Below are 25,918 nucleotides of genomic sequence, written 5' to 3' on the forward strand. Positions count from 1 at the left end.
AAGAAGCTGTTCCTAAATCTGGTCGTACGGGTGCGAATGCATCTGTAGCGTCTCCCAGATGGCTATGTTAAAGGTGCTATATAACTGCAAGTTGTTGTTGTTGAATTAAGATGGGCTGGGGGGAGGGAGACGAGAGGGAAGACTCGGCTGGGCATTAATAAAATGCTGTGGATATTTGGTCTCAAACAGGCGACACAGCTACCATATAACCATTTACTGTGTATCTCCAGCCTACTTTCCAGTATGTGTTCTGCCTTTTCATTGCACTAAGAGTTTGATGTGTTGACACGGCGACCATTGCATTGCCAATCCTACCTTGCGTCACTTTTCTTGAAAGGGACGGTTTATCAGAGGAAGCCCCATGACTACTGAGTTGCCAGAAATCTTGAACTAAAGACGGATTTGACTTCAAGGATTGTATATTCTCTGCATTGGGGTTGATTCAACAATATTTGCTTGAGACCCTAAAGCTACCAAACAGTTTCCAGTTGGAGGCAAAGCAGGCCATGGTTTGCAGGCACCAGCCTTAAGCACACCCGGGTCAAGAATAGCACAGGCAAACTTAAAACCAAGGTCCCTCCGCTCTGCCTCAACAATGTACATCAGGCGTACTGCATTAATGTGGTTTTTTTACCTCCGTTCCCCACACCAGTCATCAGGCTGTGTCTGCGAATTAAGGCATTTGTATGCCGTAGAGCTATGCCTGCTTGGAACTGGCCTGGCTCGCATCCGTTGGACCTATACAGCCAGACACAAGAGATGTTCATCCTGTCCGTCTGGGCTGGATTGGAAGCCAATTTTCAGAGGTGAAAGGTCAACATCTACCCCCCACTGAAACACCCATTCTACTTTTGCTAACCTTTTTCACATCTCTCTGTCCCAACCCTGTTTTTTTGGAGGTGGGAATAAGTTTTAGAAAAACGGTTTTTTGTTGGCAGAGTGACTTGATAGATTAACATGGTCGCATCATAGTTGTAAACCGGTCAGCCTCGGGCAGGTTTGTACATGTCAACAATCTTCCCTCTAAGCTGTGCGGCCGCGCCGCAATCTGCAAGGTCCCGCGCAGACGGTCACCGGCCTTTTCCATTGTAAATACCGCGCATGTGCAGAAATTTAAAGGGACCGCGCATTAAAAGAAACAGGCCGCACAGAACAAAGCACAACTTACAGGGAATACTGCACGTCAAACCCCAGAATCGACTCTGCCAACAGCGGATACAAAACCCAGCACCTAGATTGAGTAGACCTGTCTGTGCCGAGATGGTGTTATTTCTTCACAACTCCCGGTCAACACTGATTACAGCAAAATGGAATGACGTTGATTGCAAGGCTTGCTAGTAGCATACTTGATTGAACAGAGCCCAAGTAGGCACTGCAGAGTACTTGGCTCTCTTAATTTTGACATCAACTGTTATCTCTTGCTTTTATTTCCTGATTTCTGTTTCTCTGCCGTTGCAGGGGAATCTAAGAAGGGTAATAAAGACTTCCTGGAGGATCTGTCTGACATGAGCAGTGACGATGAAGATGACAAGTTATCTTTTGAAGATGAATCAGACGGTGCGTTATACTGAAAATGTTTTTAAAAGTTTCAGACATGTGCAATTGATAATTTCCAAGGGGGGGAGGGGAGGGTCGGGGAGTGGGGCAGGGAGGTGAGTGGGGAGGGGAGGTGGGGAGTGTGGGGGGGGAGGGGAGTGTTGGGGGGAGGGGAGTGGGGCAGGGGGGGAGGGTGGAGGAGGAGGGTGGGGGAGGGGAGTGGGGCAGGGAGGGGAGTGTGGATGGTGAGGGGGGAGTGGTGGGGGAGGGGGGGGCGGAGGGTGGGGGAGGGGGGGGCGGAGGGGAGGGGGGGCGGAGGGTGGCAGAGGGGGGGCGGAGGGTGGGGGAGGGAAGGGGGGGCGGAGGGGGGGAGTGGGGCGGGGTGGGGGAGCGGGGAGGGAAGAGTGGGGAGGTGAGTGTGGGGGGGGTGGAGGGGAGGGGAGGGAAGGGTGGGGGAGAGGGGAGGGAAGGGTGGGGGAGTGGGGCGGGAAGGGTGGGGGAGTGGGGCGGGGAGGTGAGTGTGGGGGGGGGGAGGGGAGGGTGGGGAAGAGGGGCGGGGAGGTGAGGGGGTGGGGGTGGAGGGGAGGGGAGGGTGGGGGAGAGGGGCGGGGAGGGGTGGGGGTGGAGGGGAGGGGAGGGTGGGGGAGAGGGGCGGGGAGGTGAGGGTGTGGGGGGGTGGAGGGGAGGGGAGGGTGGGGGAGAGGCGGGGAGGTGAGGGGGGGCGGGGAGGTGAGGGTGGGGGGGTGCAGGGAGGTGAGTGTGGGGGGGAGGTGAGTGTGGGGGGGAGGGTGGGGGAGTGGGGTGGGGGAGGTGAGGTGAGTGTGGGGGGGAGGGAGGGGAGGGTGGGGGAGTGGGGCGGGGGAGGTGAGGTGGGGGGGGGAAGTGGGGTGGGGTGAGGGAGGTGGGGCTTTTCCACCTTTGGATCTGACGTTTGTACTTTCCAGTAATGTAATACATCCCTGGGAGTAATGGATATACTTGCCATAGAGGGAGTGCAACGAAGGTTCACCAGACTGGTTCCTGGGATGGGGGGATTGTCCTATGAGGAGAGATTGAGGAGACTAGGCCTATATTCTCTAGAGTTTAGAAGAATGAGAGGTGATCTCATTGAAACATACAAAATTCTTGCAAGACTTGACAGGGTAGATGGAGGGAGGATGTTTCCTCTGGCTGGGGAGTCTAGAACCAGGGGTCACAGTCTCAGAATAAGGGGTCGGCCATTTAGGACTGAGATGAGGAGAAATTTCTTCGCTCAGAGCGCGGTGAATCTTTGGAATTCTCTATCCCAGAGGGCTGTGGAGCCTCAGTCGTTGAGTATATTCAAGACAGAGATCGATAGATTTTTGGATATTAAGGGAATTAAGGGATATGGGGATAGTGCAGGAAAGTGGAGTTGAGGTAGAAGATCAACCCTGATCTTATTGAATGGCGAAGCAGGCTCGAGGGGCCAAATGGCCGACTCCAGCTCCTATTTCTTATGTTCTTATGCAAGGGGTCTGTATTATCGTCTCCTATCACATTTATTGGGATTCAGTCTTTATTACAAGAGAGAAAATAGTCTTCGATGCAATGCCTGTGTAACCAGGAGAAATATTTGGCAGAGAAAGCGTTGAGGCGTATGAGAGAAAGCGAGTAGGGTATGGTACTTTTCAAACTTTGTGGCTGGCCGGTTAAACCATAATAATCTCTTCCGACCCTGTGGATGTAAGTTTGAAATGAAACGAGGATACTTTTAGTGGAGTGGCAGGGGGCGGACGATGAATGCCACTACTGCAAGCTCCTAACGCTATCTGGATTCTTTGTGGATCCTGTATTTGATCAGTTTGGGAAAGCACATCGTATTTGTTCGCACAGGACTAGTACAGGAAACTCTTTTTTATCCGGCACCGACGGGACCGGCGTGGTTGCCGGTTGATCAAAAAGTCCAGATTACAGAGAGGTATAGTTAAAAGGTACGAGAGCCCCGTACATGGCCACAGATCCAGGCGGCCCTGTTGCAAATAAATGAGAAGTATTTAAAATACACAGTGGATTTCCCTTTACTAGATGGAGCCACCAATGGGTTTCACCTCTAGTGGGAGAAAATAGATATTGTGGTGTTACAACTTTCAATGTATGAAGAGAGATTGGGTCGATTGGGCTTATACTTGCTGGAGTTTAGAAGAATGAGAGGGGATCTCATTGAAACTTATAAAATTCTAACAGGACTAGACAGACTAGATGCAAGAAGGATGTTCCCAATGGCGGGGAGTCCAGAACCAGGGGTCACAGTCTAAGGATAAGGGGTAAGCCATTTAGGACTGAGATGAGGAGGAATTTCTTCACCCAGAGAGTGGTGAACCTGTGGAATTCTCTACCACAGAAGGCAGTTGAGGCCAATTCATTAAATATATTCAAGAAGGAGTTAGATATAATTCTTAAGGCTAAAGGGATCAAGGGATATGGGGAGAAAGCAGGGACAGGGTACTGAGTTTGGATGATCAGCCATGATCTCATTAAATGGCGGAGCAGGCTCGAGGGGCCGAATGGCCTACTCCTGCACCTATCTTCTATGGCAACAGGTGCAGGAACCCCGGTTACACGGCCACAGGTGCAGGAACCCCGGTTACACGGCCACAGGTGCAGGAACCCCGGTTACACGGCCACTAATATGAAGTAAACTTACCTGAACCTACTCCTGAATTTTGCCGGTTAAGAGAGATTTCCGGTTATTTAGGTGCCGGTAAAAAGAGAGTTTTCTGTAGTAGCTAGTAACTTCATCGGCAACATGACCACCCGCCAAGAACAATACATTTTGGACAGCTTCAAAAAAAATTGTTGTTCTTTAAAAAATTGATGTGTAACCAGGATTGAATTAGTGTGAGTCTTGTCCTCGGTGCAGCTGCATCCTGCTGTGCTAGCTCATACACAGACACACACACAGAGCAGCTACTGCCCTCTCAACCTCTCCCCCACCCCCGTCCCCCGCCAAAAGAGTCCAAGGGGGAAAAATTCAGTATCGCCCCGTTTGGGGCGCCGTTATCGGCCGCGCGCAAAGTTTAGCGCCTGGCGCTAATTATCGCCTCCGACAGCAAACTTGGCTTTTATCGCCCCTGGAGGTGATTGGAGCACTAAATTAGGCGCTTCACACCTGTCTTAAGGCGCAAACGCCGAGGAGCGAGGCGCTACCTCAGAGCGCTGGCGAAGCAAGGAAGGGCAAATCAAAATGAACCTGCAAAGTGCTGCTCAGTACTCAAAACTCCTTCACACAGCGTTGAATCTCTCCAGAAGTCTCTCTCTCTCTCTCTCAGACTGCGTGGTGCAAAAATGTCACCGACAAAAAAAGGCAGGAAGCGGTCGCCTTTAAATAGCGCTCCCCCAGTCCCTTTCTGACAGCAAAACGCTCCCCTCAACCTGTCGTTGCTAGCGGCAGGCAGTAAGCGAGGGGGCGCCACTCAATATCTGGTCCGGGGCGTTGCACACTCGACTGACGACGCAGGAGATCATGGCGGTAGTGTTTAGCACCGCCGCAAAATGTCTAGTTAAGTTCGCGAGCGGCGCAAACATCGCTGCGCCCGGACGCTTATGGCTTTGTGCCCCAATTGGAGCCCTCTTAAGGCGCAAACAACTGAATTTTTCCCCCAATATCTTAACGAGCCCTCATTTACACAGTGCAGCCTTTTTCTCCCTCTTCTTCCTCTCCCCGCCCCCCCCCCCCCCCCCCCCAAAAAGAGACCAAAATGATAATTTCTGCCAAAATGTTAATTGCCTGATGCACGTAAGTTTGGGCCCCTTCCCCTGAATGCTTGAGGGATTCATTTTTGGGGTTAAGAAGTGGCGGTGAACTTTGTCAGGTTTGCTGCTTCCTGTTTGGATGCAGCTTAAAGACTATCTTTAGTAAGAGGTGTCAGTTAATCAGATTCTTATCTGGGGAGTTTGTAGTAACTGCTGTGCATTTCTGTAATGGTGAGAGCTTGTGTGTGTGTATATATATATATATATAAACCGTTAAGACTGTTGACGAGTCCTTTGAGACCTGACAAAGGGTCCAAGCAATGGAGGCTGGGTGGGTTGGGCCTAACCACCAACCCTGCCACTTTCCTTGGACTCTACCCCAGTCCTTCCAGTCCTAATTTCAACTCTGGAAACCTTTGTCCACTCCATACCAGAAACTCTGCCACCTAGACCCAGCCTTGGCCACTGTCATTTGTCAGTTCACAGCCTCCTCTCAGTCTCTGGTCCAAGCTATTCCAGATCCCATCTCACCTGGCACGCTTCAGTTCCCTGGACTGCCACTCCATTCTCCTTTTGATGGCTCTTTTCGCTGGCCCCCTCCCCCATTCCCAAAGCCACTTCCCATCCATGACGGAGGGGCAGTGTAACTACTGTAAAATGTAATTGTGAAAGTAGTTTTCACAGAATTCCAGAATTAATGATCGTGCTTATAGTTTTTTTTTTAATGATTGCTTTGCTCAAATTGTGTTTGATAACGCTACTGTGAAGCGCCTTGAGACATTTTACTACGTTAAAGGCGCTATATAAATGCAAGTTGTTGTTGTTCCATAGCCCATTCCTGGATTGCCTGTGAGCAATGCCATGAGAGATGTACCAGTTCAAATAATTTTGTAAAATCTTCTCCTCACCCTATTTTCTCATTCACTCGCTTTCCCATTTCTCTTCAAACTACTTTTACTCTTTCCTATCAAATCTAGCCTCTTTTTTGATCCTTTTTCCTTAAAATTAAATAAGCTTCAAATGCCATTTGGCTATTTCCCTCTACCTCAGTCCCACAGTCCGTTTGGAAGTTGATAGCGAATTCAAAAAAAGTAACCTTTTGGCTCAAAACCATTTGATCAGCCAATGGAGGCCAAGCAATCTGCAGGTCGTCTTGGCTCTACGATCGACAGTCCGGGTCAATCTTTGGCAAGATGGGTCACCGCACAGTGGAGCCCCACAAGTGATTTTGTCACTCACTGGGCTGATTTTTCCATTCTGTGAAGGCTAGAGAGGACCCACCCACTTCCCCCTTCCCGCCCACCTCACGCACCCCTGGATACAGTAAGATTGGAACGTGTCACTTTACTTGAGTAGAGAATGGCGATCATTAAAAAAAAATTGGGCTTGTACTCGCTGGAGTTTAGAAGAATGAGAGGGGATCTCATTAAAACTTATAAAATTCTGACAGGACTGGACAGACTAGATGCAGGAAGGATGTTCCCGATGGTCGGGGAGTCCAGAACCAGGGGTCACAGTCTAAGGATAAGGGGTAAGCCATTTAGGACAGAGATGAGGAGGAATTTCTTCACCCAGAGAGTGGTGAACCTGTGGAATTCTCTACCACAGAAGGCAGTAGAGGCCAATTCATTAAATATATTCAAGAAGGAGTTAGATATATTTCTTAAGGCTAAAGTGATCAAAGGGTATGGGGAGAAAGCAGGGACAGGGTACTGAATTTGGATGATCAGCCATGATCGCATTGAATGGCGGAGCAGGCTCGAGGGGCCGAATGGCCTACTCCTGCTCCTATCTTCTATGTTTCTAAAACTATAAGCACGATAACTAATTCTGGAATTCTGTGAAAACTACTTTCACAATTGCATTTTACAGTAGTTACACTGTTCCTCCGTCATGGGTGGGAAGTGGCTTTGGGTGTGCACGAGGCAATATAAATAACCCAGCAGACTTACTGAGCCCACTTAAGCCATGACATGGGGTAGGTGCCCCTTCAGGACACATTGACCGGTGTTGCTTCAGTCTTTAATATTTTTCTCAGCGTGCCCCGTGCTGGGGCGGACTATTCACTCTGGCTGTCCAGCGGTCCGTGAGGCAGCCGAGCCGGTTGAAAGCATTGAACGAGGTGACGTGACGGCTCACTTGAGGGCCAAGCCCAGAACAAAACCAGTGCCTCGAAATTGGGAGCCCAGCTCTGTGGCAGTCCACTTTAAAAGGAAATCTAGTTTTAAGCAAAACATCAATAAAAATAATAGTTTATAGGAGAAATATGGTAAAGTCATTAAAGAGCTTTATCCTAAATTAATCCATGAAAAATGTTCCACAATTGGCACTGAAGAAAGAGCTCAATTATAGACCTAATCAATTATAGTGAATGCTTTGAAACTTTCTTTTAAATATGCCCAGATTCCTTTAGCGGGTATATAATTGATGGGGCTAACTAACTGTTCTGCCACCCACTTTGCCAACAGTTATATTTCAGCGGTGATGTCTTATTGATAGTATGTCACTTGAAAGGTGTCATATAGCTGTTACTTGACCCATACTGACAAAATGTATCTGGGAGTATTCTGGTCAATTTAGTTCCATTTTTTCCTGTCGCTATTTAACATTGTGCTTCATGAGTAATTAACTCGGCTGATTCATTAAGTGCATGGAGGATCAGATTCAGTAATGGTGCTGACGACTCGCCAATTAAATGTTGTGACCTATCTGGTCCATCAAATATGTGCCAGTGAATGTTCAATAGTAATGCAATAGTAGAGGCGCAGTCATTGAGTATATTCAAGACAGAGATCGATAGATTTTTTAATATTAAGGGAATCAAGGGATATGGGGATAGTGCAGGAAAGTGGAGATGAGTTAAAAGATCAGCCATGATCTTATTGAATGGCAGAGCAGGCTCGAGGGGCCGAATGGCCTACTCCTGCTCCTATTGCTTATGTTCCAATTGGGTACAGTAGCGCAGTGGTAATGTTAGTGGACTAATAATCCTGAGTTCAAATCCCACCACGGCAACTGGGGAATTTAAATTCAGTTAATTGAATAAATCTGGAATAAAAAGCTAGTATCACTAACGGTGACCATGAAACTACCGGATTATTGTAAAAACCCATCTGGTTCACTAATGTCCTTTACGGAAGGAAATCTGCTGTCCTTACCCGGTCTGGCCAATATGTGACTCCAGACCCACAGCAATGTGGTTGACTCTTAACTGCCCCTGAAATGGCCCAGCAAGACACTCAGTTGTACCAAACCGCTACAGAGAAGTATAACGGCTCTGCGGGAGCACCTTCACCACACGGACTGCAGCGGTTCAAGAAGGCAGCTCACCACCACCTTCTCAAGGGCAATTAGGGATGGGCAATAAATGCTGGCCTTGCCAGCGACACCCACAGCCCGTGAACAAATAAAAATAAAATTAAATACTACAGTATAGTGAAACTTCATAGAGTCACATAGTTAAATGGTGAGGCAAGTATGTTAGCGGTAGATAGTGGCATAGGACACACAAAAAAGCAGTATCAGTAGCTCCTAGATAGCCCAGTGGGTAAATGTATTGCGTCGTAGCACTGAGGCATGCAGGCCATCGATTCCCAGTCACTGCTGAGTTGACTGATTTCTACTGGGGCAAGTGTTGGGCAATATAATTGTCCCCAGCGCCCCACTCCCCTCAAAGGGAGCGAGAAATCAGCCAAGTTTCCTGCTCCTGATCTCTATCCAGTAATCCACTGCTGGGGAATCTGGCTGTGTGGACGATGGGACAAAGACAGAATCCGGCTCGGATGTGATGACCTCCACAATTGAGTAACCCGGCCAAACGTGACCTAGGATCGTATATAAAGGTTGGGAAGTCTGCGGACCTGAACTTTGTGGTGATGAGCTGGGGCGAAAAATTGGAAAGGAAAAGTAAAAATTGGTATCTGCGCGCCTGGTACAGTCGTGGAGTGACTGCTTGGTGTTTTATGTTATAATCCTCAAGATGGATTCCTGTATTGAAGTTTGAGGGCGAAGATATTGAATAGAATTTTTTGGCAAAGCTTTTATCTAGTAAAATTAAGGCAGTTTATAAAGTATACAATAACATTTTCATCTTCCTTAGTGTAGTCTGTGTGATCTATGGAGCTTATGTCTAAGTTCTATAAAGTTTGATCGGTCCAAGTAATCCTATTACTTTTCTAATGATCTATTTTTATATTGAATTCTGAACAGATGAAGATGGAGCTTCTCCGAAATCCAATAGCGCAGCTCTGAAGAAGTTGTCACAAGCTGACTTGAAGGCACTTGCCGAAGGAGATGAAGATGTTGTTGAAGATTTGGAGTTCTCTGATGAAGACTAATGGAATAGGTGTATCTGAATCCTGGCTGCAAAGAGAGTTCTGCACTTGGTGTTACTCTCCCAACATATTGTTGGCGTCTATTGCTTGGATTTTTCCGAACTGCCCAGGCCTCAAAACGTACAAATTATACCCGTGCAAAGATCGCGGTGTGGCCCTACAAGGAATCAATTTTTCCAGAATGCCTTCTAAGGGGAGAATCCCAAGAAAAATCATTAACAGGCAAAACCTTTAGTGATCCCCTGCCTATATCGTCATCTTCGACCATGTGCTTCCTCAGTTTTATGCACACACAGAACTAAAATCAACATGTAACCGATTGATTCTTTACAATAGTTAAGTTAAAAGCAGCCCAGTGACAGAAATTGCCCAAGTCTTTCTTTAGCCACTGGAATTGTGATTAAGAATTCCAGACGGTTTCTGCTGGATCAGGGACAGTTCATGTTGATCCATAGGAAGGTCCCTCACGACGAGAGTCTGGCACTTCGTTCCCATCGGGTAAAATCTGCTCAGCTAGCCCTGATCCACAATTTTCAGCCTCTCGTCTGCAATTCTGTTTCAATATTGTGCTGCGTGTCCATGCTGACCTTTGTACTTAAAGTCAATGCTTTACTTACTCTGTTATTTGTCAACAGCTCTGAGTTATTTTATATGAACAAAATAAATCGGTGGCGAGACTATATCGCTTTCAAGGAATTTGTGTCATCACTTCAGCACGGTTTGGGAATGGAGACCGTGTAGCTCACGCGGTTGAAATGAGGCCGAATGAGTTGACCTCAGTCAGGGGAGTTGGTGCTACAGTTGGGTTTAGCACCCCTTCGAATGAGGAGAATCAGCCCGGATTCCAGCTCCTTGTTGCCAAGTAACCCCAGCTGAAAATGGCCTGGTGGAGATGTTCGGTGAGGACAAGAACACTTCGTTATCAGACCTTCCCCGGTCAAAAAACCTGCCGACACTCGCAGTCTTGGCTCCTGCATGAAGAGTGGCTCCTTGGGTGGGATACGGGGGGGGGGCGGGTGGTGGGGGACAATGTTCCCTTGAATTTTTAAGGGGCCGCGGAGCCCATTCAATATTTTTCCCATTTCATAAGCCCGGTGAGCTGGCTGCGCGGCTTAAAGGGAACATTGCTGGGGGGGTCGCTGGGACCTATGAAACCGCACCCCACCAAGAAGAGAGACAATTCTGGGGGTTGGGGTGAAGGGGGGGCATCACCTTGTACTTCTCCTTTTAAATGTTTCATTTATTTCCCCCGTCACTTGATGCTTTAAGAAACGACCGTTGCAAAATCAGGAATCCGGCAATCCCAGAATGGCGTTTATATAAACAGTGATCAAGAGAAACCATTTCCCCTGGCGGGGGAGTCCAGAAAAAGGGGGCATCCTCTTAAAATTAGAGCCAGGCCTTTCAGGAGTGAAATCGGGAAGCACTTCTTCACACAAAGGATAGTGGAAATCTGGAACTCTCACAAGGTTGTAGATGCTGGGACAGTCGAAACTTTCAAGGCTGAGATCGATGGTTCTTTGTTAAGTGAGGGGAGCAAGGGCAGGTAAATAGGGTTGAGGTACAGATCAGCCTTGATCTAATTGAATGGCGGAACAGGCTCGAGGGGCTGAATGGCCGCCTCCTGTTCCTATGAATCCGGATACCATCAGGCTACTACATGGAAGATTGCATGATATTGTTATTTTGAAGCAGCTAAATTAACATTGACGGCAGGTTTAGCACTGTGTGAACGTTAATTCAGTTTCTTCATGCTGTTGGTGCCGAGTAATGCTAAAAACTTTCAGTAATTTAACGAGGAGTGACCGGGTAATCCCATTGTACTTTAGTGCACACGGCCATGGGGGTGGGCAGGACCGTGTAGGCTAAATTAGAATGGAAACTCCCAAAAACCCACATTCAAAATGCAACTGGTGAGAAAACCTGTACTGGGACCTGCTGGTAATTATTGTGTGTTTGACCAGTTGTTGAAAGAAAGACTTACATTTATAGAGCGCCTTTCACGACTACTGGACATCCCAAAGTCCTTTACAGCCAATGAAGTAATTTTGAATTGTAGTCACTGTTGTAATGTAGAAAACATGGCAGCTAATTTGCACACAAACAACCACAAATGTGATAATGACCAGATTTTTTTTTTTAGTGATGTTGATTTGAGGGATAAATATTGGCCAGGATACAGGGGCGAACTCCCCTGCTCCTCTTTCATATAGTGCCGTTGGGATCTTTTACGTCCACCTGAGAGAGCAGACCGGACCTTGGTTTAACGTCTCATCCGAAAGACAGCATCTCCGACAGTGCAGCGCTCCCTCAGTACTGCACTGGAGTGTCCGTCTAGATTTTGTGCTCAAGTCTCTGGAGTGGGACTTGAACCCACAACCTTCTGACTCAGAGGCTTGGTAAAATGATGACCGTTACAGCCAGCAGAACCAGTTAAAGATTGGAAAGGCTTAAACTTTACTGTCTAGAGATAAGATGATTAAGGATTGAGCAATAGCACGGGGTTATATAATGTATTTAATGACTTGGGTAAAGTGAGTCTAGAATATTACTTTGTGAGTGAACAAAAGGACACAAATTTATATTAGTGAAAAATAAATTTGATATCGGTTTATTAGAAACCAATTCTTAACTCAAAGGGTGCTAAACATTTGGAATGATCCACTCGGTAAGGGAAAGAATTTGCATTTGTACCAGGAGAGCTCCCTGCTCTTCTGCGACTCGTGCCATGGGCTCTAACCTGGGCAGCCAAACCTGGCTTCAATTTTAACTTCTCTTTTGAAAAATGGCGACTCCGTCAATGGAGCACTCCCACCCTACCGCACTTGAGTGTCAGCGTACACGATGTGCTTAAGTCCCAACTGCAACTTTTGGGCTGGGAAGTGGGAGTGCTACCAACGGAGTGAAGCTGACACTGAAGTTAATGGAATCAAAGCTGTTGGGAGGAGCTCAGGATCCAGTTGGACGTCTGTCTGGATGAGTTGGATGCTAAGCTGGTTAGGATGCTAAGCTAGGTAAGTTGGATGGTATGCTCGATGAGTTAGATGCTAAGTTAGGTGAGTTGGATGGTAAGCTCGATGAGTTAGATGCTAAGCTAGGTGAGTTGGATGGTAAGCTCGATGAGTTAGATGCTAAGTTAGGTGAATTGGATGGTAAGCTCGATGAGTTAGATGCTAAGCTAGGTGAGTTGGATGGTAAGCTCGATGAGTTAGATGCTAAGTTAGGTGAGTTGGATGGTAAGCTCGACGAGTTAGATGCTAAACTAGGTGAGTTGGGTGGTAAGCTCTGAGTTAGATGCTAAGTTAGGTGAGTTGGATGGTAAGCTCGATGAGTTAGATGCTAAGCTAGGTGAGTTGGATGGTAAGCTCGATGAGTTAGATGCTAAGTTAGGTGAATTGGATGGTAAGCTCGATGAGTTAGATGCTAAGCTAGGTGAGTTGGATGGTAAGCTCGATGAGTTAGATGCTAAGTTAGGTGAGTTGGGTGGTAAGCTCGATGAGTTAGATGCTAAGTTAGGTGAGTTGGATGGTAAGCTCGATGAGTTAGATGCTAAGTTAGGTGAGTTGGATGGTAAGCTCGATGAGTTAGATGCTAAGTTAGGTGAGCTGAAATACCAGCGGTTGAGCTCCACGAGCCAAATGGCCTTTTATTATCCTTGACTAACCCATGGCGTCTTCTTGCATTCTTAAAAGGATGGGAGTTGACTGATGTTTGGGAGGAGATAAAGGAGTCACAATATGGGAGTGTGCATCACACACAATGGCTGGACTATAATTTGTTTTTTGTGTCACCTTCAAAATGTCTGCATTTCTCACTGAGGTGCTGCTTAACCCAAGAACTGGAGTAATCTGCAGAGGAGGACATCAAACTTGAGAATCCGGCAAAGCTCGAATTCCAGTGAATTCTGTATCGTCACAAAAGGTAAATGGCAATTTTTTTCCCTCGTCGCTGGCTATTTCTACTGATAGTAAATTTGACCTTCAGTAAGCTTGTTCAATTTTTTTAATTACCTTACGATAACGTCGATAAGGAAGGAAGCTTTGCTTGCTGCGCTTTGATTTTGCTGGAACGCTCGAGCTGAAATGGTGGTAGAAGCTGATTCCATAAATAATTTTATAAGGGAGTTGGACAGCTGCTTGAGGATGAGGGTTACGGACCAAAAAGAGGGTGTGTGGGACTGGGCACAGTTGCTCGTTCAAAGAGCCGGCACAAGCACAACGGGCCGAAGGGCCTCCTCCTGTGCTATAAGTTTCTATGATTCTATTCTAACTGTCCCTTTTAGAAACAGAAAAATAGGAGCAGGAGTCGGCCATTCGGCCCTTCGAGCCTGCTCCGCCATTCAATATGATCATGGCTGATCCTCTATCTCAATACCATATTCCCGCTCTCTCCCCATACCCCTTGATGCCTTTTGCGTCTAGAAATCTATCTATCTCCTTCTTAAATATATTCAGTGACTTGGCCTCCACAGCCTTCTGTGGTAGAGAATTCCACAGGTTCACCACCCTCTGAGTGAAGAAATTTCTCCTCATCTCAGTCCTAAATGTCCTACCCCGTATCCTGAGACTGTGACCCCCCCATTCTAGACCCCCCAGCCAGGGGAAACATCCTCCCTGCATCCAGTCTGTCTAGCCCTGTCAGAATTTTATACGTTTCAATGAGATCCCCTCTCATTCTTCTAAACTCTAGTGAATTTCTCATCTGGACCCAAGCCCACTCACTCCAGCCCTGATCTTGCTTTGAAGGCCCTGATCTCCCACGGGCCCTGATTTTTATCATGCCATTTTTATCTCATTTTGTCCGCTGCTGATTATATTCATCCTGCTGCAAACACGCACTCGCACCCTCGAGCTTCGGTGTAGGAAACAAGTCACAGGATTGATGCCACCAAAAAAAACATATGTTACAGCCTCGGAATTAGTTTTAACAAAAGCTACTGAATATTCATTTTGAATTTCAGAATGCTTTTTCCTCCTTTTCTTGGAAGATTGCAACACAGCTGTCAGTAGTTCTCCAATACCTAGACCGAGATGCCATTTTCCGTGTGCCTGGGCCAGAACATAAGAAGTAGGAGTAGGCCATTCAGCCCCTCGAGCCTGCCCCGCCATTCAATAAGATCATGGCTAATCTGATCTTGGCCTCAACTCCACTTTCCCGCCCGCTCCCCATAACCCTCGACTCCCCTGTAGCTCAAATATATGTCTATCTCCGCCTTGAATATATTCAATGACTCCGCCTCCACGGCGCTCTCGGGTAGAGAATTCCAAAGATTCACGATCCTGAGAAAAGAAATTCCTCCTCCGTTTTAAATGGGCGACCCCATATTCTGAAACTATGCCCCCTAGTTCTAGATTCCCCCACTAGGGGAAACATCCTCCCTGCATCTACCCTGTCAAGCCCCCTCAGAATCTTATATGTTTCAATAAGATCACCTCATTCTTCTAAACTCCAATGAGTATAGGCCCAACCTTTCCTCATAAGACAACCCCTTCATCTCCGGAATCAACCTAGTGAACCTTCTCTGAACTGCCTCCAATGCAAGTATATCCATCCTTAAATAAGCAGACCAAAACTGTATGCAGTACTCCAGGTGTGATCTCACCAACGCCCGGTACAGTTGTAGCAAGACTTCCCTACTTTTATACTCCATCCCCCTTGCAATAAAGGCCAACATTCCATTTGCCTTCCTAATTACTTGCTGTACCTTTTGATATCTGCTCAACATCGCCAGACAGATGATTTTGAGCAGGCTATTAAACTATTGAGGGGCATCACAGTTGAGCTCTTGCAAATCTATGTGTGCACAGCAAACGGCAGCTTCCATAGGTATGTCACATGGAGAGAGAGAGAGAAAAACAAGTGGTGAGATTCTGCTAGGCCACAGATCAGTGCAGGAGATGGAATCCAATTTTCTATGATTTTAATCGCTCCACCATTGGTGGCCGTGCCTTCAGCTGCCAAGGCCCTAAGCTCTGGAATTCCCTCCCTAAACTTCTCCGCCTCTCTTTCCTCCTTCAAGACGCTCCTTAAAACCTACCTCTGAGCAAGCTTTTAGTCATCTGCCTTAATATCTCCTTACGTGGCTCGGTGTCAAATTTTGTTCCATAAAGCTCCTGGGGACGTTTTACTATGTTAAAGGCACTATATAAATACAAGTTGTTGTTGTTATATTCCCATGATTTGAGCGATGAGGCTGGTCACGTTGAATTTGGCTGCTGTTAACTTGTTTTACACATATTGAGTAGGATACACATTACCGTCTGGCGTGCAAAATATCACTTCAAAGGCAACAGAATGCTTGCTTTGTCCTAACATCAATCAAACTAAGCTAAAGTGCTTGCTAGCACCGGCAACAGGGCTAGGGTTTCATGTCTCGGTGGAGCTCAGGAGACTATCGCGTTAATTTGATAAACTTGATTGGACTGTGGAAGACGGAGTTTTGTCATCCTGTATCCCTGTTCCCAACCTCAGTGGGCACAAGGAGACGATCTCAGGGAGCGCGCTCCCAGCTCATTAGTTTTTCCTCATATCGCTGCACTGCAGCCTGCACGGGTGGAGGTGATACAGCGAGGTTCTGTCAGTGATAGATGAAACATCAAGTACAATCTTTACACCACAGGCACTGGTCCAGGTCTAGTATATTAAGAGTTAGCGATGTGTTTGCGTCTGTATTCAAGGAGGTGCAAGTTAGAAATTCGGTAAAGTCTTGTTTTAACAGAGGGTGGTGAATCTTTGGAATTCTCTACCCCAGCGGGCTGTGGAGGCTCAGTCGTTTATTCAAAGTATTCAGAGTATATTCAAGACTGAGATCGATAGAATTTTGAATATTAAGGGAATCAAGGGATATGGGGATAGTGCAGGTAAGTGGAGTTGAGGTAGGAGGTCAGCCATGATCTTACTGAATGGCGGAGGAGGCTCGAAGGGCTGCATAGCCGACCCCTGCTCCTATTTCTTCTTAAGCTGCAGGGAGTGTGTGGTCCTGAAGAAATCTGTGCAGGAGAAGAGGCACTGCAGGAGAGAAATGGTAGCATAGTGGTTATGTTACTAGATAATGATCCGGAGATGTGAGTTCAAACCTCAGCTGCTGGGGAATGTAAATTCAATTAAATAAATCTGGAATAAAAAGCTAGTGACCATGAAACTACCGGATTGGCGTAAAAACCCAATGTCCTTTAGGGAAGGAAATCTGCCGTCCTCACCCGGTCTGGCCTATACGTGACTCCAGACCCACAGCAATGTGGTTGACTCTTAACTGCCCTCTGAAATGGCCCAGCGAGACACTCAGTTGTAACAAACCGCTACAGAAAACCACAAGAATAAAACCGGACAGACCACCCGGCACTGACCTCACTGTGGGAGTACCTGCCCCACAGGGACTGCAGCGGTTCAAGGCGGCGGCTCGCCACCACCTTCGAAAGGGCAAGTGGGGATGGGCAATAAATGCCGGCCTCGCCAGTGACGCCCACATCCCGTGAATGAATTTAAAAAAAAGAAATATTAAAACAAAGAGATTTCAAAAACAAAGTGCCTGTATAGTTCCATAATCCGAGAAAACCGTACAACAAAATGCTAAACCGTACTGGTTTTTTTTGGGGGGCTTTATTTCACTAAAAGTGAAAGACAAAGAAGAAAAGCAAATCAACAAATAGGCTAAAATTATTTTACAAATCACCATATTCTTATTGTTTACAGATGCAAAACGTTAAATGATAGTTTGACAAAGTGTGGCCGAAACCAGCTAAAGGAACAACAACTTTTTTTTCTTTTTTTTTAAATTATTCATATAACACCCTTTTAGGGATGAATATTACTATATATATATAGTGCTAAAACAGTATTCGAACTACCAACAGAATCTCCATAAATAACGTAAATATCCATTATGTTGATTGCTTTTAAGCAGCAATTAAGGTTCGTATAGCATGAAAAAAAGATGAGAAACTTCCCCTAGCAGTTTACATTTCCTTTTCCCCCTTCCCCACCCACCCCAAAAAATTCAAAAACGTGCAACTACACAACAACAAAAAAAAAACAAAATAAGTACCAAAAATGTTTTTGTAACTAGCTTTGCTCGTTCCGTGTACAATTTGTCGTACAGGTAATGAATAACTATCATCTTGAAATGGTCATTTTAAAGCCACCTTCTAAACTCCGATACCTGTGCAGTCGTGGTCCTGTCAGACTTGTGTGTGTGAGTGAGAGTGAGTGTGTGTGCGAGTAGTGATTAAACCTCTACAGTGAGGCACTTTAAACTGTGTCCAATAGGAAAAAAACAAAATTGATGTACCATTCAGAAATGTATTGTAAACACAGACCAACAACCATCATCTTTGGTTCAGCACTGGACAAATGCATAGACACTAAGAGTTCCTTGTCAAAATGAGTGCTTATGAAATCTGTTTTTTTTCCTTACATTAAATGTTTAGTCCCGGGTCTGCGATAGAAACCTTTTTTGATACAAGTGCACGGTTCTGGTTTCCCCCCACCCCCACCCCCCCCTCCCCTTTGCTTTAGTTCCACGTAGCAAAACCGGTTTCACTCAATTTCTTTCAGCTTGGCGCAAGAAATTGAGCCTCTTTTTTTTCTCTTGCTGGCAAGCTGTTCCAGCCTCGCCAACTCCTCCTTTCAACCCACATCCTGTCTCTTTGTACTTTTCCTCCATCAGCTTCTGTTTTCTGCTGCTGTTCCATTGCTTTCTGGGATAAACTGAAGTCTTGAAGAAAAAGGAAAGGAATGAGTCTTTTTTTTTAATGTATTTTGAAAGCCGGAGTGTGGTTTTTTATTTCCCCCAAAAGGAAATGCAGTCAACCAATAAAGTTGGCGCTCCAATAAATACTTTGGTTTCAAATAACGGCAACTTTACTTTTGTCTTTTCCCCTCGCGAGCGAATGTCTCATTCAAGATTGCGGCTTGACGAGGTCACCGATTCCCATGGCCAAGGCGTTGCCGTTTTCCTGCTTCGGTGAGATGCGGCTGGTTTGGATGCTGCCGTACGGCGAGGCGACGCTGCCGGTGGAGGAGGGGCGGTTCTCGATGGGAGGGAGGTCCCTCTCGGGCGGCCTCAGTGCGGCAGGCGGGAGCGGCAGTGCCAGGGGGAAGCTGGCCATGTACAAAACGCGGCCAATCCTTTTGGCAACCTACAACAGAGGTTCAAAGTGAATTGCAAATTGTTCTACAGCTAATCCAAAAACTGCAACGAGAAAAGCGCTCACATAAGAACATTTAAGAATTAGGAGCAGGAGTAGGCCATTCAATAAGATGGCTGATCTTCAACCTCAACTCCATTTTCCCGCCTGATCCCCATATCCCTTCATTCGCCTAGAGTCCAAAAATGTGTCTAACAGCCTTGAATATACTCAACAATTCAGCATCCCTCAGAGAGAGAATTCCAAAGATTCACAATCCTCTGAGTGAAGAAGTTCCTCCTCATCTCGGTCTTAAATGGCCGACCCCTTATCTAAGGCTAAAGGGATCAAGGGAAAAAGCAGGGACAGGGTACTGAATTTGGATGATCAGCCATGATCTCATTAACTGGCGGAGCAGGCTCGAGGGGCCGAATGGCCGACTCCTGCTCCTATTTCTTATGTCTCGGTTGTGATTCCGCCATGGTCAAATAGCTTGACAACTCACACGCTTGAGCTCCTGCTTGAATAATGATCCCTTGGGCAAGTACTGCCAGGGGCCCGTGGAACTGTACCCCAGCAAGAGCCAAATACCTTCAGGAGAGGATGGGAGCAAGTTGATTTGGGAGAGGGCGGGGGAACTAGAAGGGCCATATTTACGGGTTTTTGTATCTCACCATGAAGAGCACAATGTCCTCAAGAACTCATCAACGTGGCGTCTTTGTAGTAATACAAACTATAACTACACAAACAATATATATATCAAAGTAGTGCACAAGGGTTATCACTGACGGACACTGTTTTTCGAAGCTTGTTGCTTTGCTTTGTTTTAAATGGAGCACTGGGTCAGAATAGTTTCCAATTAAACACAAAACTAAGTCTGAAATCAGCAATTTTCCATTCATTACAGCCTTCTGGACTCAACATCGAGTTCAACAATTTCAGACCATAAACTTTGCCCCTATGTTTTCACATGGCAGCTCTTGATGATTCTGCCATTCCCATTTACGCCTCTTCTAGACTCATCTTTTGTTTCTTTACTTGTCCCATTACCATCTCCTTTCGCCTCGCACTATCATCCCTTCTGTCATTTAATCTCTTCTTGCTGCCTATCACAGACCTTCCCTTTTGTTCTAAATTCCCCCCCTCCCTGCCCCTGTACTTGCTTAAAACCCGTTATATCTCTAACTTTTTCCAGTTCTGACAAAAGGTCATCGATCTGAAACGTTAACTCTGTTTCTCTCTCCACAGTATTTCCAGCATTTTCTGTTTTTATTTCAAATTTTCTGTTCATATTTGTCAAAATGAGAAACAGGACATCCAAGCGTAAATAACTTTTACTGATGCCGTTATGATAAACCTTTAAAAAAAACACTGGTTCGGCCTCAACTTGGAGTATTGTGTCCAATTCTGGGTGCCGCACTTTAGGAAGGATGTGAAGGCCTTAGAGAGGGTGCAGAAAAGATTTACAAGAATGATTCCAGGGATGAGGGACTTCAGTTATGTGCATAGACTGGAGAAGCTGGGGTTGTTCTCCTTGGAGCAGAGAAGGTTGAGAGGAGATTTGATCGAGGTGTTCAAAATCATGTTAGGTCTGGACAGAGTAGATAGAGAGAAACTGTTCCCATTGGTGGAAGGGTCGAGAACCAGAGGACACAGATTTAAGGTGATTGGCAAAACAACCAAAGGCGACATGAAGAAAAAACTTTTATGCAGCGAGTGGTTATGATATGGATCGCACTGCCTGAAAGGGTGGTGGAGGCAGACTCAGTCGTGGCGTTCAAAAGGGAGTTGGATAAGTACCTGAAGGAAAAAAATTTGCAGGGCTACGGGGAAAGGGCGGGGGAGTGGGACTAGCTGAAGTGTTCTTGCAGAGAGCTGGCACGGGCTCGACGGGCCGAATGGCCTCCTGTGGTGTAACCATTCTATGATTCTATGCAAGCTTACAGGATCAACTAGCACTGATATGTATAAATCTGTGGTTTTAAATTTACGGTGGGTAATCTTTACATAAAATCTGATTATACAACATCAGAATTGAGGGATTGTACAGCCCTAAAGTTACAGTCAGGGACCAGGCTAACCGTGTATATCTGAAATTCCTCTGGCTGCCATTTTAGTGGAGGCGTTAACACTTATTTTCAGACAGCAGATTAAGGCGTTTCAGGCAAACGCATTAAGCGTTTGTGCGCTGGAACCCCAAGGTGTAATTGCAAAGGCCTACGTGTTAAACCTGGCTAATGCATTGCGGAAGATATCCTCTGGTCACTATAACTTAGTGGCATCATGAACAAGGGCAGCAGGCACATGGGAACACCACCCCCTCCAAGTCTCACACACCATCCTGACTTGGAAGTATATCGGCCGATCCTTCATCGTCACTCGGTCAAAATCCTGGAACTCCCTCCCTAACAGCACTGTGAGAGTACCTTCACCACTTGGGACTGCAGCGGTTCAAGAAGGCGGCTCACCGCTTCCTTCTCGAGGGCAATTAGGGATGGGCAATAAATGCTGGCCTTGCCAGCGACTCCCGCATCCCTTAAACGAATTTTTTTTAAATGATAGCATGAAGAATTCCTATTTCCAGCAAAACCATAGAAAAGTGTTCCAAAAGAACAGAATTATAATATTGCTACCACACAGAGGCCAGAGGAATATTCCTCCCACAGTGATTATAACATTTATATCTTTAAATCTTTCCTTAACCGAGTTTTCTCGCAATGCCAGATCTGCATTTTGTGTGTTTGAGGTAGGCTACGTGTTAGTACTCCCTCTGCCCCAATGTGCCTCGGCTCCAACCCCGACACTCCCTCCTGCTGACTAGTGCAACATATTCCATTTTACTCGTGAATCATCTGAATGAAATTGGCAAATGATTTCCTCGAGTGGGGGAATCCAGAACAAGGGGACTTCATCCTAAAATTGGAGCTTGGCATTTCAGGAGTGAAATCAGGAAGCAATTCTTCACACACACACACAGGGGGGAGTAGGAATCTGGAGATCTGTCCCCACCCCCCCAACAGGAGTAGGTGATGGGACAATTGAACCTTTCAAGACTGAGAGCGACAGATTTTCATTAGGTATTAAGGGATATAGGGTCAAAGGCAGGTAAATGGGTTTGAGGTACAGATCAGCCATGATCTAATAGAATGGCTGAACAGGCTCGAGGGGCTGAATGGCCTCCTCCAGTTCCTACGTTTTGTGCTGTGGGGCAATGGCCATTAGGAACTGGATTGACATTGGCCAAACTCTTTAGGACCCCTGCAGCCAGCAGAAAGAGGAGGCTTTGACCCCATCAGTCCGGAGTTTAACAGGGTGGTGCTCTAACCCATTGTATCACCCAGTCCCCCATAATATTTTGTAGACAATTTCACAATTGTGAAATAAATATTGCCAATAATAAAACATAACTATGTTCCGATTAAGTTAACTTTCTATTAACGAGTTACAATCTATCCTTTGATTGATTACTTAAATATAAAAAGCCTGAGATTAATCCTGCAATAAAGCCAGGAGTTCCTGTAGATTACATTTTATTGGATTGGATGGTAATGGTTTTGTCTGAATTTTGCAGTTCCTAAAATGTTAGTGTATAATTTCCTTCTAAATTTACTGTATAATAAGAACGCTCTATTGCGATCGGTTTAGCCAAGGACTGTAAGACAACCCCATCAGTCAATGTGCCCCGAGAGATGCATCTGCCAGGATGAATGTTGACACGGGAATTAAACTGAATGTTATCGTGAGAACAAAAATGAAGGAAGGGATCAGTGTCTGTGTAGTAACTGATGTTTACAAGGAAGATACAGGTTGGACACCAGGCAATAATCATTGAGTACCTTGAACCAATTATATCGGTGGCACAGGTGCAAAGGTCACACCTGTGATCTTTACACACCCAGCACACCTGAGTGGAGGTCATAGAAACTCTCAAGAAGATTCAATCTACACCTGAATTTATGTGGTAGAAGTCTGGGAATGAGTTGAGAGTTGATTTCAAATGACAAATAGCAAATGTCCTTACGAAAGTTAGCAGAACCGCAGAGACTGAACTCGCAGTAACATTCCCAATTGTATTGTGCGACTAGCAGGTTGGTAGAAGGCAAACTGGATGGGCCTTGATCTTTTATCCTGTAGTAATTACTGTGTATAGTGTTGGTTGTGTGCCTACGTAATGCACAATAGTTAGAAATGACTTGAGTCAAAACTAGCAACTAGTTTACGACTGATAGCAGGAAGTAATTTTCCACACAATGGACATCTGGGGAGGGTCATGGAAGGAAATACACTGGAATCATTTAAGAAACAGCTGTGATAGCAGGACTGTGTTCTCTTTCTGGATGGATGGTCCGAATGGCCTCCTTTCACCCCCATCTATCCTGTGATCTTATAGGGGTGGGGGGTGGAGATTAGTTCATGAGACAACAGGAAGAGAACAAAATTGGTTGTCTAATCCAGATGGGACAAATCGGGGCCTGACTGAACTCCCAGATACTTGCTGGTAACTAACTGGCAGCTGAGGCAGAAAAGGCTGTCCAACCCTGGCCTTTTTACGAACACCATAGACTTCGGCTTTTTTTTTAAATGATCGGTTGCATCGCATTTTCGTTACATCACGTGACCCAGTAGGAAGCGGACTGCGCGTCACTGTGCTCAGCTAGCTGGACCAATCAAAGAGAAGCATTACCTGTGCTCGTATTTTTAGCGCTGGTCCCAGCTTCAGGCCCATGGTGTTCAGCAGGTGCTCCTCTGTTAACAGGGGTAACGTCTCTCCATCAATAGCCTGGTCTCTGAACGCCTGCACATTAAGCACAACGGATGGTCATTGTCTGCTCAGTGAAGACATGCCCAAATAAAGGCTCCAATTCACGGTGATTTTGAACGGTGGCTATTTGGGAATCACAGCCAGTGGAAGGAATCAGGAAAATGTGACACTGCAGCTACAGGAAACTCTCGATTTACCGGCACCTAAATAACCGGAAATCTCTGTTAACCGGCAAAATTCAGGAGTAGGTTCAGGTAAGTTTTACTTCATATTAGTGGCCGTTCCTGGATCTGTCGCTGTGTAACCGGGGTTCCTGCACCTGTTGCTAAGCAACAGGGAAGCCTGAATCTGTTGCTGTGTACGGGGCTCTCGTACCTTTTACTATACCTCGCTGTAATCCGGACTTTTTGATAAACCGGCACCACGCCGGTCCCGTCGGTGCCGGATAAAAAAGAGTTTCCTATAATTAATTATGCTGTGGAATTGCTCAAACGGCCTTCATAAACCATAAATGGCTGCTTCTTCTGTATTAACTCAATTCCATAAAGGTTTCTAGCATCTTTGCACATTTATAAAGTCCCAGCTTCAGGTAGGCGCTGTTTCTGGTTAATGGGAGCAGCTTCTTTTATTATTTATCAACAATTGAATTCTCAAAATCATGGGATTTGAGCAGATTGAAGTCAAAATTGATCCGATCCATGTGTCTCCACCCATGTGACTGCCTTGAAAGTTTAAATATGCAGTTTGTTATACTCCACTTTAGAGACAGGGCTGTACTGACTGGTTTGCAATAAATTGCATATAATTAAGTACGATAGTGTAGTGGTTATGTTACTAGACTCATATAATCCAGAGATATATACATTCAAATCCCTCCTTGTGAATTTGTATTCAGTTTAAAAAAAACATAAAGCTGGTATTGGTAAAAGCTGTCGGATTGTCAGAAAAACCCAACTGGTTCACTAATGTCCTTCAGGAAAGGAAATCTATCTGGTCTATATGTGACTCCATCCCACACCAACATGGTTGACTAACTTCTGAAATGGTCCATCAAGCCATCGATTTGTAAGAATGGTGGTTCACCACCACCTTCTCAAGGACAACTAGGGATGGGCAATAAATGCCAGCCTTGCTCGTGAGACTAGACTCATAGAATCATAGAAATTTACAGCACAGAAGGAGGCCATTCGGCCCATCGTGAATGTGCCGGCTGAAAAAGAGCTATACAGCCTAATCCCACTTTCCAGCTCTTGGTCCGTAGCCCTGTAGGTTGCGGCACTTGGAGTGCACATCCAAGTACTTTTTAAATGTGGTTAGGGTTCCTGCCTCTACCACCCTTTCAGGCAGTGAGTTCCAGACCCCCACCACCCTCTGGGTGAAGAAATTTCCCCTCAACTCCCCTTACCAATTACTTTAAATCTGTGCCCCCCTGGTTCCTCTCTACTAAGGGATATAGGTCCTTCTCGAACCAGGGGTCACAGTCTAAGGATAAGGGGTAAGCCATTTAGGACAGAGATGAGGAGGAATTTCTTCACCCAGAGAGTGGTGAACCTGTGGAATTCTCTACCACAGAAGACAGTTAAGGCCAATTCATTAAATATATTCAGGAAGGAGTTGGATATATTTCTTGAGGCTAAAGGGATCAAGGGATGTGGGGAGAAAGCAGGGACAGGGTACTGAATTTGGATAAATGGCGGAGCAGGCTCGAGGGACCGAATGGCCTACTCCTGCTCCTATCTTCTATGTTTCTTACCCACTCTATCTAGGGCCCTCATAATTTTATACACCTCAATTAGGTCTCCCCTCAGCCTCCTCTGTTCAAAAGAAAACAACCCTGGCAACATCCCTGTAAATCTCCTCTGTACCCTCTCTAGTGCAATCACCTCTTTCCTGTAATGTGGTGATCAGAACTGCACGCAGTACCCTAGCTGTGGCCTAACTAGTTTTTTTTTTATTTGTTCATGGGACGTGCGCAGGGCCAGCATTTATTGCCCATCCCACACTCGAGAAGGTGGTGGTGTGGCTTGCTAGGCCATCGAGGGCAGTTAGGACTCAACCACATTGCTGTGGGTCTGGAGTCACATATAGGCCACACCAGGTAAGAACCGAACTGGTTCACTAATGTCCTTTAGGGAAGGAAACCTGTCTAAAGGACATTGTGACAATCCGATAGTTTCATGGTCACCATTACTGATACTAGCTTTTTTATTCCAGATTTATTTAATTAACTGAATTTAAATTGCTGTGGTGGGATTTGAACTCGTGTCTCTGAATTTAGTCCCGGTCTCTAGATTACTAGTCCAGTAACATAACCACTCTGCTACCGTACCTATACAGTATAAGCAGAACCGCCCTGCTCTTACATACTATATCCCGAGAAATGGACTCCGTTGCAGTTCTCCCAGTGGCTCATCGGTTAATGGGCTCTGTGCCGTGCTTCGGTTAAT

General features: G+C 46.0%; 2 protein-coding genes across 8 annotated transcripts in view; one reads left to right on the forward strand and one right to left on the reverse strand.

Moving 5' to 3' along the window:
* Positions 1 to 10,266, forward strand: part of noc2l (NOC2-like nucleolar associated transcriptional repressor) — a 221,235-nt gene extending 210,969 nt beyond the window's left edge. For both annotated transcript variants that reach the window (XM_085967329.1, XM_085967330.1), the window contains 2 exons: positions 1,459 to 1,557; positions 9,460 to 10,266. In XM_085967329.1, the coding sequence (XP_085823455.1) occupies positions 1,459 to 1,557; positions 9,460 to 9,587 (227 nt within the window). In that variant the 3' untranslated portion in view covers positions 9,588 to 10,266. The remainder of the gene's footprint in view (positions 1 to 1,458; positions 1,558 to 9,459) is intronic.
* A 6,898-nt stretch (positions 10,267 to 17,164) lies between these two features.
* Positions 17,165 to 25,918, reverse strand: part of samd11 (sterile alpha motif domain containing 11) — a 301,407-nt gene continuing 292,653 nt past the window's right edge. For all 6 annotated transcript variants that reach the window (XM_085967340.1, XM_085967335.1, XM_085967339.1 and 3 more), the window contains 2 exons: positions 23,394 to 23,504; positions 17,165 to 18,721 (listed from right to left, as the gene is read on the reverse strand). In XM_085967340.1, coding sequence (XP_085823466.1) covers positions 18,482 to 18,721; positions 23,394 to 23,504 — 351 coding nt within the window. In that variant the 3' untranslated portion in view covers positions 17,165 to 18,481. The remainder of the gene's footprint in view (positions 18,722 to 23,393; positions 23,505 to 25,918) is intronic.

Source organism: Somniosus microcephalus, chromosome 25, assembly GCF_052327205.1.
Source record: "Somniosus microcephalus isolate GS21.2 chromosome 25, FLI_Smic_1.0, whole genome shotgun sequence".
Classification (NCBI taxonomy): domain Eukaryota; kingdom Metazoa; phylum Chordata; class Chondrichthyes; order Squaliformes; family Somniosidae; genus Somniosus; species Somniosus microcephalus.